Raw genomic sequence first — 15,251 nt, forward strand, 5'->3', positions numbered from 1 at the left:
CCAAATTGCACACAACATTTTATGTGTGTGGGCATTTTTCTGAGTTTCTATAATTTTCATCAATTTTCCAAAGGGATTTATGACCCCAAAAGGACCAGAACAGAAGCATGAAGAGCCAGGGCCATGGGGCTTAATCCTCGTCTGTGCTGTTTTTGTTTTCTGAGGTGTGTTGCTTTTACTTCCTGACACAGACCATCCCAGTCAACGATGAGCCGCTAGATCTTAGCAGAAGTCTGTCCTTCCTTTGAGGAGCATAGGCGGAGCAGGAAGGGACTCTACTTGCCAAGTTTCTTCATGCAAATGGGTTGATTCTACACTTTCAGAAGCTACACAGTGGCAGCCTCTCACTCTGAAGTCACCCCCGGGGTCCCTGTGGCCCCAGCGGATCCCAAGGCACCTTAGAGACCTCTCACATCTCAGCTGCTCAACCAGCCGGTTGCACCTGGACTGGATCTGCCTGTCTTCCTGGGATCCCAGATCATCTTCAGCCGCAGTGAGTCAGACACTAAAATACGCTTCCCAGATGAAGGCAGCAGCGGGGGAGGAGAAAACTCTGGAAAGAGAGTTTCTATTCTCAGCCATTCCACTAAATATTTTTATAACCTTGAAATCGTTTCTTTTCCCTGGGCTTAGGTTTCCCTGTCAGTTAAATGAGGTGGTTGGGTACCTAGTGGTTTTTAACTGTGTTACGGCTTGTCCAAGAATTCGTGCATTTCTTTAATGGCTAATGTTTACTGAGCAGCTACTATGTGCCAGGCACTGTTCTAGGCTCTGGGGGATACAGCACTGACCAAAATAAAGTCTAGTGTGGGAGAGGGCTGGCCAGTTATAGAAATAATAACAGAACAAACAAGTAAATAAAACCAAATAAGTGCAGATAGTGCTATCAGACAGTAAAATGAAAGCGGTGTGCTGGTAAGATGTTTAACAAATGGCTCTCCGAAAAACCCCCTTAGATAGATAGATAGACACACAGACATAGATAATACACACACATACAGGCTGACATATGTATGTACATAAGCTTATTATTCACAGACTTGCTGGTTATCTCAGTTAGTTAGAGTGAGGTGTTAGGACACCAAGGTCAAGGGTTTGGACCCCCTTACCGGCCAGCTTTATTCACAATGTAACAGCTTCAGATCCAACATACTTCTAAGTTTAAACTGTATCATTTACTGCTTCTCAGCCTTCAAGTGGAGTAAACTGCATCATGAACATTTTCACCATTACTTTTTCAAGTGTACATAATCCACAAAGCAATAAAGCAAGCCCTGATTTGTAGCATTTGCCAATTTCTGTGGTCTAAATACTCCCAGCATGATTGATTTCAAGCTACCGGTGAAATGTCACTGAACACAAAGGTGGGAAGAAATGCTCTGTAAGCACTCCATTATGTAGTATTTCCACCCTCAGATACAACAGGCAGAAATAACCTCAAGAACATAGATAATAGCAAAATGTTGTAAAATAATTGGGGAATGATGTTTGCCTTTATTTTCAATACAATGTCTTTCATTGTAATTGAATTAAAAATGTTTGATTTTTAATAATGGCTGTGTTTAACATTGGCTCACCAAATTCCTGCAAATTCAACAATCAGCTCTCACAATCCAGCACAAGCCAGCTTCAGCCTGGGCTAGGGGTGCACATGTCCTTGCATAAAGGGAAGAACACGTGTGATGGGGTCAGACAGACCTTTCTCAGACTTACTTTTTGTGAGAATTTGGGCAAGTCACTGAATCTCAGTTTCTTCATAAGTAAAATGGCATGATAATATTAATCTCTCATGGTTGCTATAAAGCTTAGAGATAAATACATATTATATATCTAATATATAACAGGTGTTCAAAAATACTAGTGTAATATTATTCTGCCATAGCTTTAAGCACAGCTTCAATTTTTCCTTAAACACAGAAAGACGATTGGGAGTTACAAAGTCCCCCATCAGGTATGGCCCTTGTGTTAGGAAACAGATGCAAATGAGTTTCATTTATACACTTTGCATGGGCAGAGAGCATTGGAAACCTTGCTGCCAGGGGTTTGGGAGGAGGGGAAGCAGAGTGTCAGGCTCCTGGCAGCCCTAGAGAGTGGGGAGTCAGCCTGTGATTACATATCCCTCTCTAAGGCCTTCCTGGCTCCCCAGATGTAACCCCAACAGACTGTGCAGAGACTTAACAATTCTATTCTTGGAATTTCAAAGATGTTACCTAAAGGGAGCAAGGGTTTCCCCTGAGCACATCACATGGATCAGCTTATCAATCAGCCAGAGGGCAGAGAGCAGGGCCCCAGAGAAATGGCACAAGGGCCAGGTAATCTTTATAAGACACAAGAAGGGAGGACTGGGGCAAAGGTTCCAGTGTGGAGAAGGGCCGGTTGGGGGTGGCTGCAACGTGAAGGAAAGAAAAGATACAAATACCAAGCACAGTGAAAGGGAAGGGGTGAGAAGAGACACGAAACCAGCCCTGCCCCACCTCCCAGAGCTGTGTGGAACCTTAGATTTCACACCATCCCGTGAGAAAGCTAACATCCTCTTTGCTTTTCTGAGTCCTCAGCTCCAGGTGCCAGGGACACAGTTCACCAGGAAGTAAATGCACAGTGGCTGGCACTTGATCCAACTTCAACTCGTTTGTCAACATTTCGCAGACTCTTTGGAGAGGCCTGTGGAAAAATGAGCTGAGAGGTATAATCCTCTCGCCTCGGGGAAGCCAGGTGGATTTCTTTCCCTGCTGTGTATCGGTCACTTATGAAACAGCAGTTGCAACCTGCCAATCATGTTTTAGATATGGAAAACTCAGCATTCTGACAACCCCACTGAAAAAGGGGTCTTACTTTAGAGTGGTGCCAAGAGTTTGCTGGAAACTGGCTTTGTGCTCAGCTTGGTGGGGATCCCTGGGCAAGTCACCTGGCTTCTCTAGGCTTCCATTTTCTTTCCAGAAATCAGAGATTCTAGTACCTACTCTGCAAAGTTGTTGTGGGGAGACAAATGCAGGTAAAAGCTTTGCCCAACAGTAGGTAACGTAGTAGGTACTTAATAAATTGGAGCGACTGGTGGAAGTACTACCTCCTGTGTGACCTCGGGCAAGTTATTTCATCTTTCTGGGTCTTCGTTTCCTCATTTGTGTACTGTAGTCAGACGATCTTGGAGGCGCCTTCTGGTTCTAGCATTCTATTATTCTATGACAAACAAGAGTCTTCGCCTCAACTCTGGCCCTGCCTATCCAAGTAAGAGATTAAGCCTTTTTTTTTTCTTTTCTGTTGCAATTCTCAGATAGCAAAGACCTTTGACATCCAAGGAGGCTTATTCACCCCATCCCCTTGAACCGAGTTCCAAGGCTGTGGGACAAGGAGCAAACCGGGGTGTTCCTCTAAACATGGGATTAGAAAAGAGGACAGAGTGCTGGGTAGCAGGACCTGGGTGTGTTGAAAACCGCCCAGAGGGAGGAATAGATGTGATTTAAGCTAAGGTCATGACAGATGTGCCAACATTTGCTTGGGGTTGCACCCCACAAAATTGCCTGGGGGTTGGGAGGCAGAGATCAGGGTTAGGGGAGGGGAGGTGAGACAGATGGTCACTTTCAGAAGAAAATTCCCCTCTGGACTCTGGCTGAATGTTTCCTGTTTATGTGGGTTCAGCTTGTGGGCTCTTGGCTGTGTGATGTAGGGTAAATCAACCAACCTCTCTGAGCTCTGAATTCATCAACTTTTTATTTATTTATATTTTTAAAAGATGACCGGTAAGGGGATCTTAACCCTTGACTTGGTGTTGTCAGCACCACGTTCTCCCGAGTGAGCCATGGGCTGGCCCTTAAAATTTTTTTTTAATTATTATTTTTTTATTATGGAATACTGCAAGAACAGCAAAAGAGTCCAGAAACAATGTCCCACAACTTTTTAAGTTTCCTGTTTATGTGGGTTCAGCTTGTGGGCTCTTGGCTGTGTGATGTAGGGTAAATCAACCAACCTCTCTGAGCTCTGAATTCATCAACTTTTTATTTATTTATATTTTTAAAAGATGACCGGTAAGGGGATCTTAACCCTTGACTTGGTGTTGTCAGCACCACGTTCTCCCGAGTGAGCCATGGGCTGGCCCTTAAAATTTTTTTTTAATTATTATTTTTTTATTATGGAATACTGCAAGAACAGCAAAAGAGTCCAGAAACAATGTCCCACAACTTTTTAAGTTTCCTGTTTATGTGGGTTCAGCTTGTGGGCTCTTGGCTGTGTGATGTAGGGTAAATCAACCAACCTCTCTGAGCTCTGAATTCATCAACTTTTTATTTATTTATATTTTTAAAAGATGACCGGTAAGGGGATCTTAACCCTTGACTTGGTGTTGTCAGCACCACGTTCTCCCGAGTGAGCCATGGGCTGGCCCTTAAAATTTTTTTTTAATTATTATTTTTTTATTATGGAATACTGCAAGAACAGCAAAAGAGTCCAGAAACAATGTCCCACAACTTTTTAAGTTTCCTGTTTATGTGGGTTCAGCTTGTGGGCTCTTGGCTGTGTGATGTAGGGTAAATCAACCAACCTCTCTGAGCTCTGAATTCATCAACTTTTTATTTATTTATATTTTTAAAAGATGACCGGTAAGGGGATCTTAACCCTTGACTTGGTGTTGTCAGCACCACGTTCTCCCGAGTGAGCCATGGGCTGGCCCTTAAAATTTTTTTTTAATTATTATTTTTTTATTATGGAATACTGCAAGAACAGCAAAAGAGTCCAGAAACAATGTCCCACAACTTTTTAAGTTTCCTGTTTATGTGGGTTCAGCTTGTGGGCTCTTGGCTGTGTGATGTAGGGTAAATCAACCAACCTCTCTGAGCTCTGAATTCATCAACTTTTTATTTATTTATATTTTTAAAAGATGACCGGTAAGGGGATCTTAACCCTTGACTTGGTGTTGTCAGCACCACGTTCTCCCGAGTGAGCCATGGGCTGGCCCTTAAAATTTTTTTTTAATTATTATTTTTTTATTATGGAATACTGCAAGAACAGCAAAAGAGTCCAGAAACAATGTCCCACAACTTTTTAAGTTTCCTGTTTATGTGGGTTCAGCTTGTGGGCTCTTGGCTGTGTGATGTAGGGTAAATCAACCAACCTCTCTGAGCTCTGAATTCATCAACTTTTTATTTATTTATATTTTTAAAAGATGACCGGTAAGGGGATCTTAACCCTTGACTTGGTGTTGTCAGCACCACGTTCTCCCGAGTGAGCCATGGGCTGGCCCTTAAAATTTTTTTTTAATTATTATTTTTTTATTATGGAATACTGCAAGAACAGCAAAAGAGTCCAGAAACAATGTCCCACAACTTTTTAAGTTTCCTGTTTATGTGGGTTCAGCTTGTGGGCTCTTGGCTGTGTGATGTAGGGTAAATCAACCAACCTCTCTGAGCTCTGAATTCATCAACTTTTTATTTATTTATATTTTTAAAAGATGACCGGTAAGGGGATCTTAACCCTTGACTTGGTGTTGTCAGCACCACGTTCTCCCGAGTGAGCCATGGGCTGGCCCTTAAAATTTTTTTTTAATTATTATTTTTTTATTATGGAATACTGCAAGAACAGCAAAAGAGTCCAGAAACAATGTCCCACAACTTTTTAAGTTTCCTGTTTATGTGGGTTCAGCTTGTGGGCTCTTGGCTGTGTGATGTAGGGTAAATCAACCAACCTCTCTGAGCTCTGAATTCATCAACTTTTTATTTATTTATATTTTTAAAAGATGACCGGTAAGGGGATCTTAACCCTTGACTGGGTGTTGTCAGCACCACGCTCAGCCAGTGAGCGAACTGGCCATCCCTATATGGGCTCCGAACCCATGGCCTTGGTGTTATCAGCACCACACTCTACCGAGTGAGCCACGGGCCGGCCCAGCTTTTTTTTTTTTTTAAACTGATGGCTGTCTAGTGCAGGGATCTGAACCCTTGAACTTGATATTATAACACCATGCTCTATCCAGCTAAGCTAACAGGCCAATCTGGATTCATCAGCTTAAAAATGAGGAGAAAACTGACCTCAGAGGATTGTTATGAGGATTAAATGCAACCAGATGCAAAGCAACTGCTGCCTCTCAGATACCAGCTGGAACCCCAGCCTGGGCCTGAGCACATTCTTGCTGTGGGATCCAGTTTTGAGGCTCATAATGCTTCACAGGGTCCGGGGTAGATAAGATGATCAAGACAGGTCCAAGCCCCTGGGAGCAAGCAGGGGTTCCAGCTGGCCACAGTCTGGGTTGTAGGCCTCAGTTTATTTGGCAGGAAAATGGGTACACAGCTGTCATTGAGCTGGTACATGCAGTGTGACTGTAACAGTAAAGTACTGAAATACTACTCTACTAGGTGGGATAAAGCCATGCCCAGCCCCGCCTCCTGTGACCCCCCGACTTCCTACAATCCGGGGAGTAAGAATAACCACCACAGGGGTCGTCCTTTGTCCAGACTTAATACCCTCTTCTGCCTGAGCTCTTCTTCTGGGTAATATTTCTCTGCTCCATGGGCTGGAGTGAGTGTGGAGTGCTCAGACCCTGAAGGAAAAAAACAGGTGGCATTTGCTGGGCCTCAGCTATGCCATGAGGCACAGGAGTCCCTGGATTTAGAGGAGACAGGTCTCTGTCACCCTGCATGAGCCCCATAAAGACAGACAGACAACACGAATGTCTGCACTGGAGATCCTGGGAACGTGAGGAGCACAGATGGTGGCTCTCAGACACTGGGGGAGGCCCTGGGCCACAAAAGTCCCTCTGCAACTCCACCAGGCAGGGCCGGGAGGAGAGCCGAGTTTTGCGGAAAAACCTAACTAGGTGATGGGGCAGATGGCCAAGTAGAGGTCAGAAGTCAGGGGTCAGAGGTAGTATACTTTATTGACCGGGTTCTCCCAACATCTCGCAATCCCCAGCAAAGCCAAACCCTGGGCTTTGCCACCGTCCCATCCACCAATCTGGGAAGAGAAAGCGTCTCGCAAACATTCGGGGGCCTCCAAACAATGGAGCAGCAGAGGTGGGTGTGGGGGAGGGGGCTGCCAGCCAGGGGGAGGGGGGAGGCGGGGCCGACGGGGCTAAAGCGCTGGGGGCCAGGCCGGGGTTACCTCCGAGGCCCTGCCAGTCCTGGCCAGCCCCTCACTCCCCCATTGAGGTTCGTGGTGGTTCACAGTGAGACTGACCCAGATTGGCAGGGCGGAGTGGATGGACACAGACGCCTTCCACTCTCCCCGCCTGCCAGCTCTTAGCCTGACTCACAGAGCCCGGAAGAGGGAAAGACACGAAGTGCTGTCCTCTGTGCACCCCTCCGACAGGGAAGTCCCTTCTCTGCAGCAAGGGGTGGAGCCTAGTTCTCTCCTGATATCCACCAGGCTATTAGGAAGGGCCATTCACTCCTGGCTCAGAAGTTTCTAGAACATCTTGGTGAACTTGCGCACCATTACTCCCAATTAGAAAAATGGTTTTGAAATGTAGGAGTTGACTGGTGTGCATCGAACCAAGCAATAAAAAACCTGGTAAGATCTTGGCTTAAAAAGTTAGCTCTACCTTTTCTTGGGAGCCTGGGGAGACCAGTAGAGGGGGCAGCTCATGGCAGCGTGGGGCTGCTGGGGCCCAGGGGAGCAGGGTGGGACTGGGGACAAGATGCAGGAAGCGGTGAAATGTGGGATGTGGCAGGTCGCCCTCCAGTGCTGCAGGCCTGGGCTCGGAGGGCAGCTGGGGGCTGTTGGGGCCCCCACAGGCACATCTGCTAGGTGGGCACTGGGGCCTCTGCCCCACCGGAGAGGCAGGTTCGATGTCAGGCCATGTGACTGCCGCTGTCTGGAGGCTCCTTGTGGCCAGCTGTGTAGTCCATGGTGGGCTCGAGCCCCAGCATCTGCCGCTGCACCAGCTTGGCGTAGAGGCCGCCCTGGGCCAGCAGCTGTTGGTGCGAGCCCTGCTGCACCACGCGGCCTTTGTCCAGCACCACAATGAGGTGTGCCCGCTCCACGGTGCTCAGCCGGTGCGCGATGATGAGCACCGTGTGCTTCTGCAGGCTGCCGTGGATGGCCTGCTGGATCTGCAGAGACAGTAGCCCAGCTGGCACGGCTGTGCTACACGCCTCAGTGGTCCCCCACCCCACCCTGCACTCCCAGCTGCTCGCCGATGCTGACCCTGAGATTTGAGAACTGGGACAGGACCTGCTTCCTGGGTTTTGTTTGAGGGAGACAGAGCTCAGGGCGCTGCACAGGGAGGCACTGGGTGAATGGGACATTGGCCTTTCCATTCCTTCTCTCACTTTCGAATTGGTTAATGGTATCAGCAACCGCCCCAGAGCTCAGGCATCACCCTCAATTCCCCACCTTTGCCTTATCGCCCCAGTCCAACTCCTCAGCAAATCCTGTGGCTGGCTGTGTAGTCGCTGGCTGTGTAGTCTCCGGCTGTGTAGTTGCTGTCTCCCTTCTATCTCCCTCTGTGCCTGTCTTTCCCGCTATTACTTCTCATGTGGGGCCTTATCCATTCCCCACGTGGACTAAAAAACATTTAATCCATTCTTGTTAAATCCTGCTTCAAACCCTCCAATAGCTTCTTATTTCACTTAGGATAAAATACAAACTCGTAGGGGCTTTTTAGGTCAATGAAACTATTCTCTATGATACTGTGACGGTAGCTACATGACATTATGCATTTGTCAAAACCCACAGACAACACCACCAAGCGTGACAACTACGTAAACTATGGATTTTAGTTAATAATCCTGGATTCACACAGGTTCATTAGTTGTAAAAATGTATCACACTAATGCAAGATGTTAATAACACAGGAAACTTCAGGGACAAGGGTAAAAAGGGGACAGATGTACGGGAACTCTACTTTCTGCTCAATTTCCTTTAAACCTAAAACTGCTCCAAAAAATAAAGTCTATTAATTTCTTTTACTTTCTTTCTTTCTTTTTTTTTTTTTGGCAGCTGGCAAGTACAGGGATTGAACCCTGGGCCTTGGTGTTATCAGCACCACGCTCTAACCAACTGAGCTAACCGGCCAGCCCCAAGTCTATTAATTAAAAAAAATAAATCCAAACTCCTTACTAGAGCCTGAGGAGTTTGTATTTCCCGGCGACCTTTTTGCTTGGCTTTGAACCTGCCAAGCTCCTTCCCCTCTCTGGGTCTTGCACCTGCTTGTCCCATCTTCTGGGGATGCCCTTACCCCAGAACTCTCCCGAGCTGGCTCCTTTTCTTTCAGGTCTCTGCTCAAATGGTACCTGCTGGCCTTAGCTCTGATGGTGAGAACCACAGAACTCTCAGCATGTAATGGCTCCATCCAAACCTCTGCATTGAGAGTGACCAAACTCCAGCATGGCTTCTAAGAGCAGAAAGCAGTGTCCCTGCTAGCGCCCCATTAAAGTGCCTGCCTGAGAAATCTCCGTGTGGGTGGGAGAATTCACTGTTTGTTCTAGCCAACACTGTGATAGGCCCCTGACCTCCCTTTCTTAGAGCATTTACTAAAAAGGGCTTACAACTGTGAATCCTTCCTCTGTCCCAGTGAGATGTACATGTCTCTCCCACAACTCAGAAATGTCTCTCTCAAGGACCTGGAAGCCATTCCCTTGAAATGTAATCATCAGGAAGGATAGGGCCCTTGTCTCCCAGTCTCTGCAGGAGGACAGTTGCAACTAATCCCTAATCCTAACTGCCAACTAGGTACACTGAGCACCCTTTGAAGCTTTTCTCTCCTCCTCTCTGCTCCCTCATTCTCCCTTTAAAACACCCATCACCACCGCCCTGACTGGAGTGGAGTTCAGCTCTCTCCCCTACTGGCAGTAATTCCTGAATAAAACCTGTTCTCATGGCTTTCACTAATGTCCAGCTGTGTTTATCTTTGATAATGATGACCCCTCCCAATCTCTCCATATGGCATGACTGTTTCATTTTCTTTGTAGAAAGGCCACAGGTTGAATCATGCTGGTTTCCTTATTTATTCTCTGCCTTCCCTATTGGGATGGAAATGCCATGGGGACAGGGGTCCTTGTCTGGTCAGCCCACCATTGAAACCCCAGTGCCTAGAACCATGCCTAGTGCCTGGGAGGAGCTCAGTAAATATCTGTGTAACAAACAAATCAACCCATGGATAGAATGAGGTAGCTTGCCATCTACAAATATATTACTGGACCTTCTTTACCAATAAAAATGACACTTGGAGGGCCGGCCCGGTGGCGCACTGCTACAGTGCGCCGCTTGGGAAGCGCGGTGGCGCTCCCGCCGAGGGTTCGGATCCCACATACAGACCGGCCGCTCACTGGCTGAGCAAGGTGCGGGAGCAACACCGAGGGTTGCGATCCCGTTGCCGGTCACGAAAAAAGACAAAAAAGGAAAAAAAAAAAAAAAAAAAGACCCTTGGAGAGGAGAGGAGACTAGCTCAAGGTCACACAGTTATAAACTGCAGGGTAGAGCTTCTAATGCAAGTCTCCCAGTTCTGACACCCTTTCTTTCCCTGTATCATACAGCTTTAGCTTCACCTGGAGCTGGCAGGCTGGGCCCAGAGTGACCAGGCCCTGGGCTTCCTCTTCCCAGCTCCCCACCCTCAACACCAGGAATTCCCCAGTCCAGAAAGCAGATGCCCTGAAACAGCCCCTGTGGTCCTCTCTAAACCCTTCCTAGCCCACGTCTGCTGGGTGGAAGGGGGTGGAATCTAGCCACCTGGAGCTGCTCTCTGCTCCAGCATCACCCTGCCTCCCCAAGACTCACCAGGTACTCGCTCTCTGCATCCAGAGCACTGGTGGCTTCATCCAGGATGAGGACGGGTGGGTTCCGTACCAAAGCCCGGGCCATGGCCACCCGCTGCTTCTGGCCACCTGACAGCTGGGCACCCTTCTCCCCCGTCTCTGCATGGAAGTGGCACAGGGGCAAGTTAGCAGGAGGTGAGGCCAGGCAGCCCCAGGGAAGCTCAAGAAGCCTTTTCCTGCTGCCACGGGACCTGGGCTTTCCAGGAAAAGTTTCAAAGGGCCACCAGCTAGAACTATCAACAGCTGGAAAGCTCACGAAATGATGCTCCCCCACCCCATTCATAAGAGGCATGCAAATTAAGTCTACATGCAAATTGATATCAGGTTACCAATTTTCACCCATTCACTTGGCAGAAGCCCAAATGTTTGATAATACACCGTGCTGGTGAGGCTGCAGGGAAACAGGCACTTGCCCACCTTCTGGAGCAAGTGCAGTTGCTATGATGCCTATGACTCGCAGTAACGTGCTGTGATGCATTACCCTGTGCCCATCAGTCTGCGCTGTGCAAGGCTATGAATCATAATTGCGAATGCAGAAACCTTGGGCCAGTGAGCCCACTTTGGTGAATTTCCCCTTCACATTGATTTTGTCCCACGCCCAACAACGTAAGCACACGTTGTGCGTGACTCAGCACAGTCATTGCAAAATTAAATAAATAAATAAAAACAATCCAAACCAACTCAAAATGTCCATCAATAGGAAACTGAGTCAAATTTTTTATGAAGGGAATGATTATAAAAGCCTATACTCCAGGGGCCGGCCCGGTGGCGCACTGGATAAGTGCGCCGCTTGGGAGTGCGGTGGCGCTCCCGCCCGAGGGATCGGATCCCACATACAGACCGGTTCCCGCTCACTGGCTGAGCGAGGCGCGGGAGCAACGCCGAGGGTTGCGGTCCCGTTGCCGGTCCCCGGTCCGGTGCGGGGGCAACACTGAGGGTTGCGATCCGTTGCCGGACACGGAAAAAGAAAAAAAAAAAAAAAAAAAAAAAAAAAGCCTATACTCCAGAATACTATGTAGCTATAAAAAAGAGAAAGAAGAAAGGAGGTCAAAGAGGAGGAGGAGGAGGCAGCTCTCCAAATATCAGTATGGGAGGCTGGCCAGTTAGCTCAGTTGGTTACAGCACAACTGCATAACACTGAGGTCCTGGGTTTGGATCCCTGTACCAGCCAGCCACACAAACAAAAAGAAAACAATGATATTAATTCATTCAAAAAATATGGAAAATTCACTAAGATACAGTGCTAAGTAAAAAAAAGCTGGGATAGAAAAATATAAGGTGCTATTTTTTTCCTGTAAAACAGCAGGGGGAAGGACTGGCCCGTGGGTCACTTGGGAGAGTGTGGTGCTGATAACACCAAGGCCACGGGTTCGGATCCTATATAGGGATGGCCGGTTTGCTCACTGGGTGAGCGTGGTGCTGACAACACCAAGTCAAGGGTAAAGACCCCCTTACCAGTCATCTTAAAAAAAAAAAAAAAAAGAGCAGGGGGAATAAAAATAAATATTCATATTTGCATAAAAAGATGCAAAAGGATACATAAGAAATGAATGAAAGAAGTTTAGGTGGGTCAGAGAAAGGGATAAAACAAACTTTTCATTGTATGAATATCCCCTTTTTAAGAATTAAATTTAAAAAATATATTTGGGGGGTTGGGGAACTGTTGATTAAAGGATACAAAATTTCAGTCAGGAAGAGTAAGTTCAATAGATGTATGGTACAACATGGTAACTGTAGTTAATTGCAATGTACTGCATACTTGAAAATTGCTATGAGATTTTAAGAGTTCTCACTAGAAAAAAAAGTGTGTCAGGTACTGCATATGTTAATTCGCTTGATTTAGTCATTCCACAATGTATATATATTTCAAAACATTATGTTGTACACCATTAAATAGAAACAATTTACATTTGTCAACTTAAGAAAAATTGAAAATAAGTAAAAGCAAAAATATATTAAACATATAAGTATATAAGATATAAATTAATATAGTATTTAATTTATTAAGTCAAAATATTAACTTATTAATGTAAAATTAAGTGGTTCCAATGATTAATATAATAAATATATATTATTTTAAAATAATGTTTTGGAACTAAATAGAGGTGGTGGTTGTACAGCATTGTGAATGTACTACATGCTGCTGAATTGCTCCCTTTAAAATGGTTATGCTTTGTTGTGTGAATATCATCTCAGTGAGAGAAAAAGGAAATACTAAACAGCAGGTGGCAGAAGGCAGTGTTTAACTCAGAGGGTCGCATCCCTGAGGGTGGATCTTCGGTAACGGTGGAGGTGATGCTCCCAGGCCCCTACCTGTGCTGTAGCCATCCTGGAGCTCCATGATGAAGCCATGGGCATTGGCCTTCTGTGCAGCTTCCACCACCATCTCGAAGGGCACGGTGGGCAGGCCGTAGGAGATGTTGTCCGTGATGGAGCGGGCAAACAGCACGGGCTCCTGGCTCACCAGGGAGATCTGTGGGGGAGGGAGTATGGCTCATGAGAGGCCAGGAATGTGTCTATCCAGCTGTCACCAGCAGCCTTGCCAGCCCAGGCCAGGCCGACGCCAGGGGTCTCAAGTCGGAAACTTGATCAGGGCCTGGTAACTGCACTCAGCTGCCTCTCTTCTTTCCGAGCAGTGGAGTCCTGTCTGTGCACACAAACCCTTAGCCTTGCCTGCCCAACAAACTGGGGCCTGCTAAGCCTGCTGCTCTGGGTTAAGCTGAGTACCTTGGCCTCTGAGAGAAAGCTCGCCATCTGTCCCTGTCCTGGACAGAATGTAGAATACAGCTGTGCGAAGGAATCTGCCCATGTCAGGAAGCAAGAGGCCACAGCGGGCCCCCAGGCCATAAAGACCTCCCTGGCAGTTGCCCCTTCCCTTCTAAGAGAACAATTTATAGGAGCTGCTGTCCCGTGATCTCAGTTTTAGGAATCTGGCCTACAAAAATATGGAAGTATGGAAGATATCATTGTAACACTGTCAATAGCAAAAACAAATAAATAAAATAAAAAATAAAACAATCTAGCTGTCCATAAAAATGGGGATTTTAGATAATTACAGTGCATCCATAAAATCAAATTGCCATATATATATATATATATATACACACACACACACACACACACACACACATTACATAATTCTATTTTTGTTAAAAAGAATTATATACATGTGCCTTCATATATTGATATGCTTATACTTGTATAAAGATAGAAAACAGGTTGGAAAGAACATTATTAAACTGTTAACACCGGCTACCTCCACAGGGTAGAATTCAAAAGGTGAGATGGAGGGGAACTCTCCTGTCTTAGTTATAAAGTTCAATAAAAATAAGGGAATATGGTTATATTGTGGCATTTTACTGTTTTGTGTTTATGGAAATTAAAATTTTAGATTTAAATTAAAGAGAAGGTATTCACAAAAGAGAAAAACCAAACAGCCAATACCTATATGAAAAGGTGCTTAATATCTTTAGTCATCAGGAAAATGCAAAAGACCACCATAAGCTACCACCACACACTCACCAATTAGAAAAAATTCAGGCCTGACAATACCAAGTGTCTGAGAATCTGAGTGTGTTACTACTGCAAAGTCTGAACAGCTCTGCCTAGGGGCCTCCTGCAGAACTCTGGTGAGCAGCAGGATTGTGGGTCACATACCTGGGACCACTTCCCGGCCATCTACCTCTGGTTATACATAACACGATGCAGGGAGATTTCACAGCCTGTGGCCTCTGCCACCATCTAGAATTTGCTTGGTAGTTCTGGAATCTCTGTGCCAACTCTCAGGCTCTCATATGATTTTGTGTATGTTGATGCTGTAAGTGGAGCACCCTTAATAGTTGGTGTTCCTTGTATAGTGTACAACCTGAATACCATCCAGGTGTTCAGGTGGAGCTCTCATCCACTGTTAGCGGAATATAAATTGCTACAACCCCATTGGAAAACAGTTGTGGCAGAAACTATTAAGTTGGGGATATGCATCTACTGTCACAAAGCTTTTCTACTTTGAGGATTATACCTCGGGAGAACATACTCATGTACACCAAGAAACATGAACAAAATCGTCCACACATTGTTGATAAAGATAAAATGGTAAAAGATAGGAAAAAACTCAAATATCCATCAAGAGCAGACTGCGTAAGTAGATTGTGATATGTTTACACAGGACATTATCATCCAGCGATGACAATGACTGAACTACAACCACAGCCTCCACTTAGAGGACTCACAAACAACAAGCAGGAAAAGCAAGACACAAATATAGGTTTTATGATTCATGTCAATGAACACAGGCAACACAGAGCTATGCTGTTTGGGGGTGCACATAGAGACAGTAAAACTGACAAAAAGCAAGAAAATGAGAGAATGATCATAAAGGTCAGGTGAGACATTACTTCCGTGGGGAAGGGAAGAGGCACATGGTGGGGGCTTCTGGAGTTCTGGAATGTTCTATTTCATGACCTGGACAGTGTTACATAGGTGATAATTCTTAGAACTGTACATTTGTCTTTA

The 15,251-nt window shown here is 46.0% G+C and overlaps 1 protein-coding gene and 1 non-coding gene across 2 annotated transcripts in view; both read right to left on the reverse strand.

The window, feature by feature from the left end:
- Positions 1–6,838: 6,838 nt before the first annotated feature.
- The window catches only part of ABCB9 (ATP-binding cassette, sub-family B (MDR/TAP), member 9), a 28,590-nt gene continuing 20,177 nt past the window's right edge, over positions 6,839–15,251 (reverse strand). Inside the window, exons 11-13 of the mRNA XM_008587780.1 lie at positions 13,053–13,212; positions 10,702–10,838; positions 6,839–8,036 (exon numbers count right to left, since the gene is read on the reverse strand). Coding sequence (XP_008586002.1) covers positions 7,776–8,036; positions 10,702–10,838; positions 13,053–13,212 — 558 coding nt within the window. The 3' untranslated portion in view covers positions 6,839–7,775. The remainder of the gene's footprint in view (positions 8,037–10,701; positions 10,839–13,052; positions 13,213–15,251) is intronic.
- Positions 8,927–9,000, reverse strand: TRNAI-GAU. Its single transcript has one exon. It is a non-coding gene; the product is annotated as a tRNA-Ile (tRNA).

This window comes from Galeopterus variegatus, unplaced genomic scaffold (genome assembly GCF_000696425.1).
Source record: "Galeopterus variegatus unplaced genomic scaffold, G_variegatus-3.0.2 Scaffold4539, whole genome shotgun sequence".
NCBI classification, from domain to species: domain Eukaryota; kingdom Metazoa; phylum Chordata; class Mammalia; order Dermoptera; family Cynocephalidae; genus Galeopterus; species Galeopterus variegatus.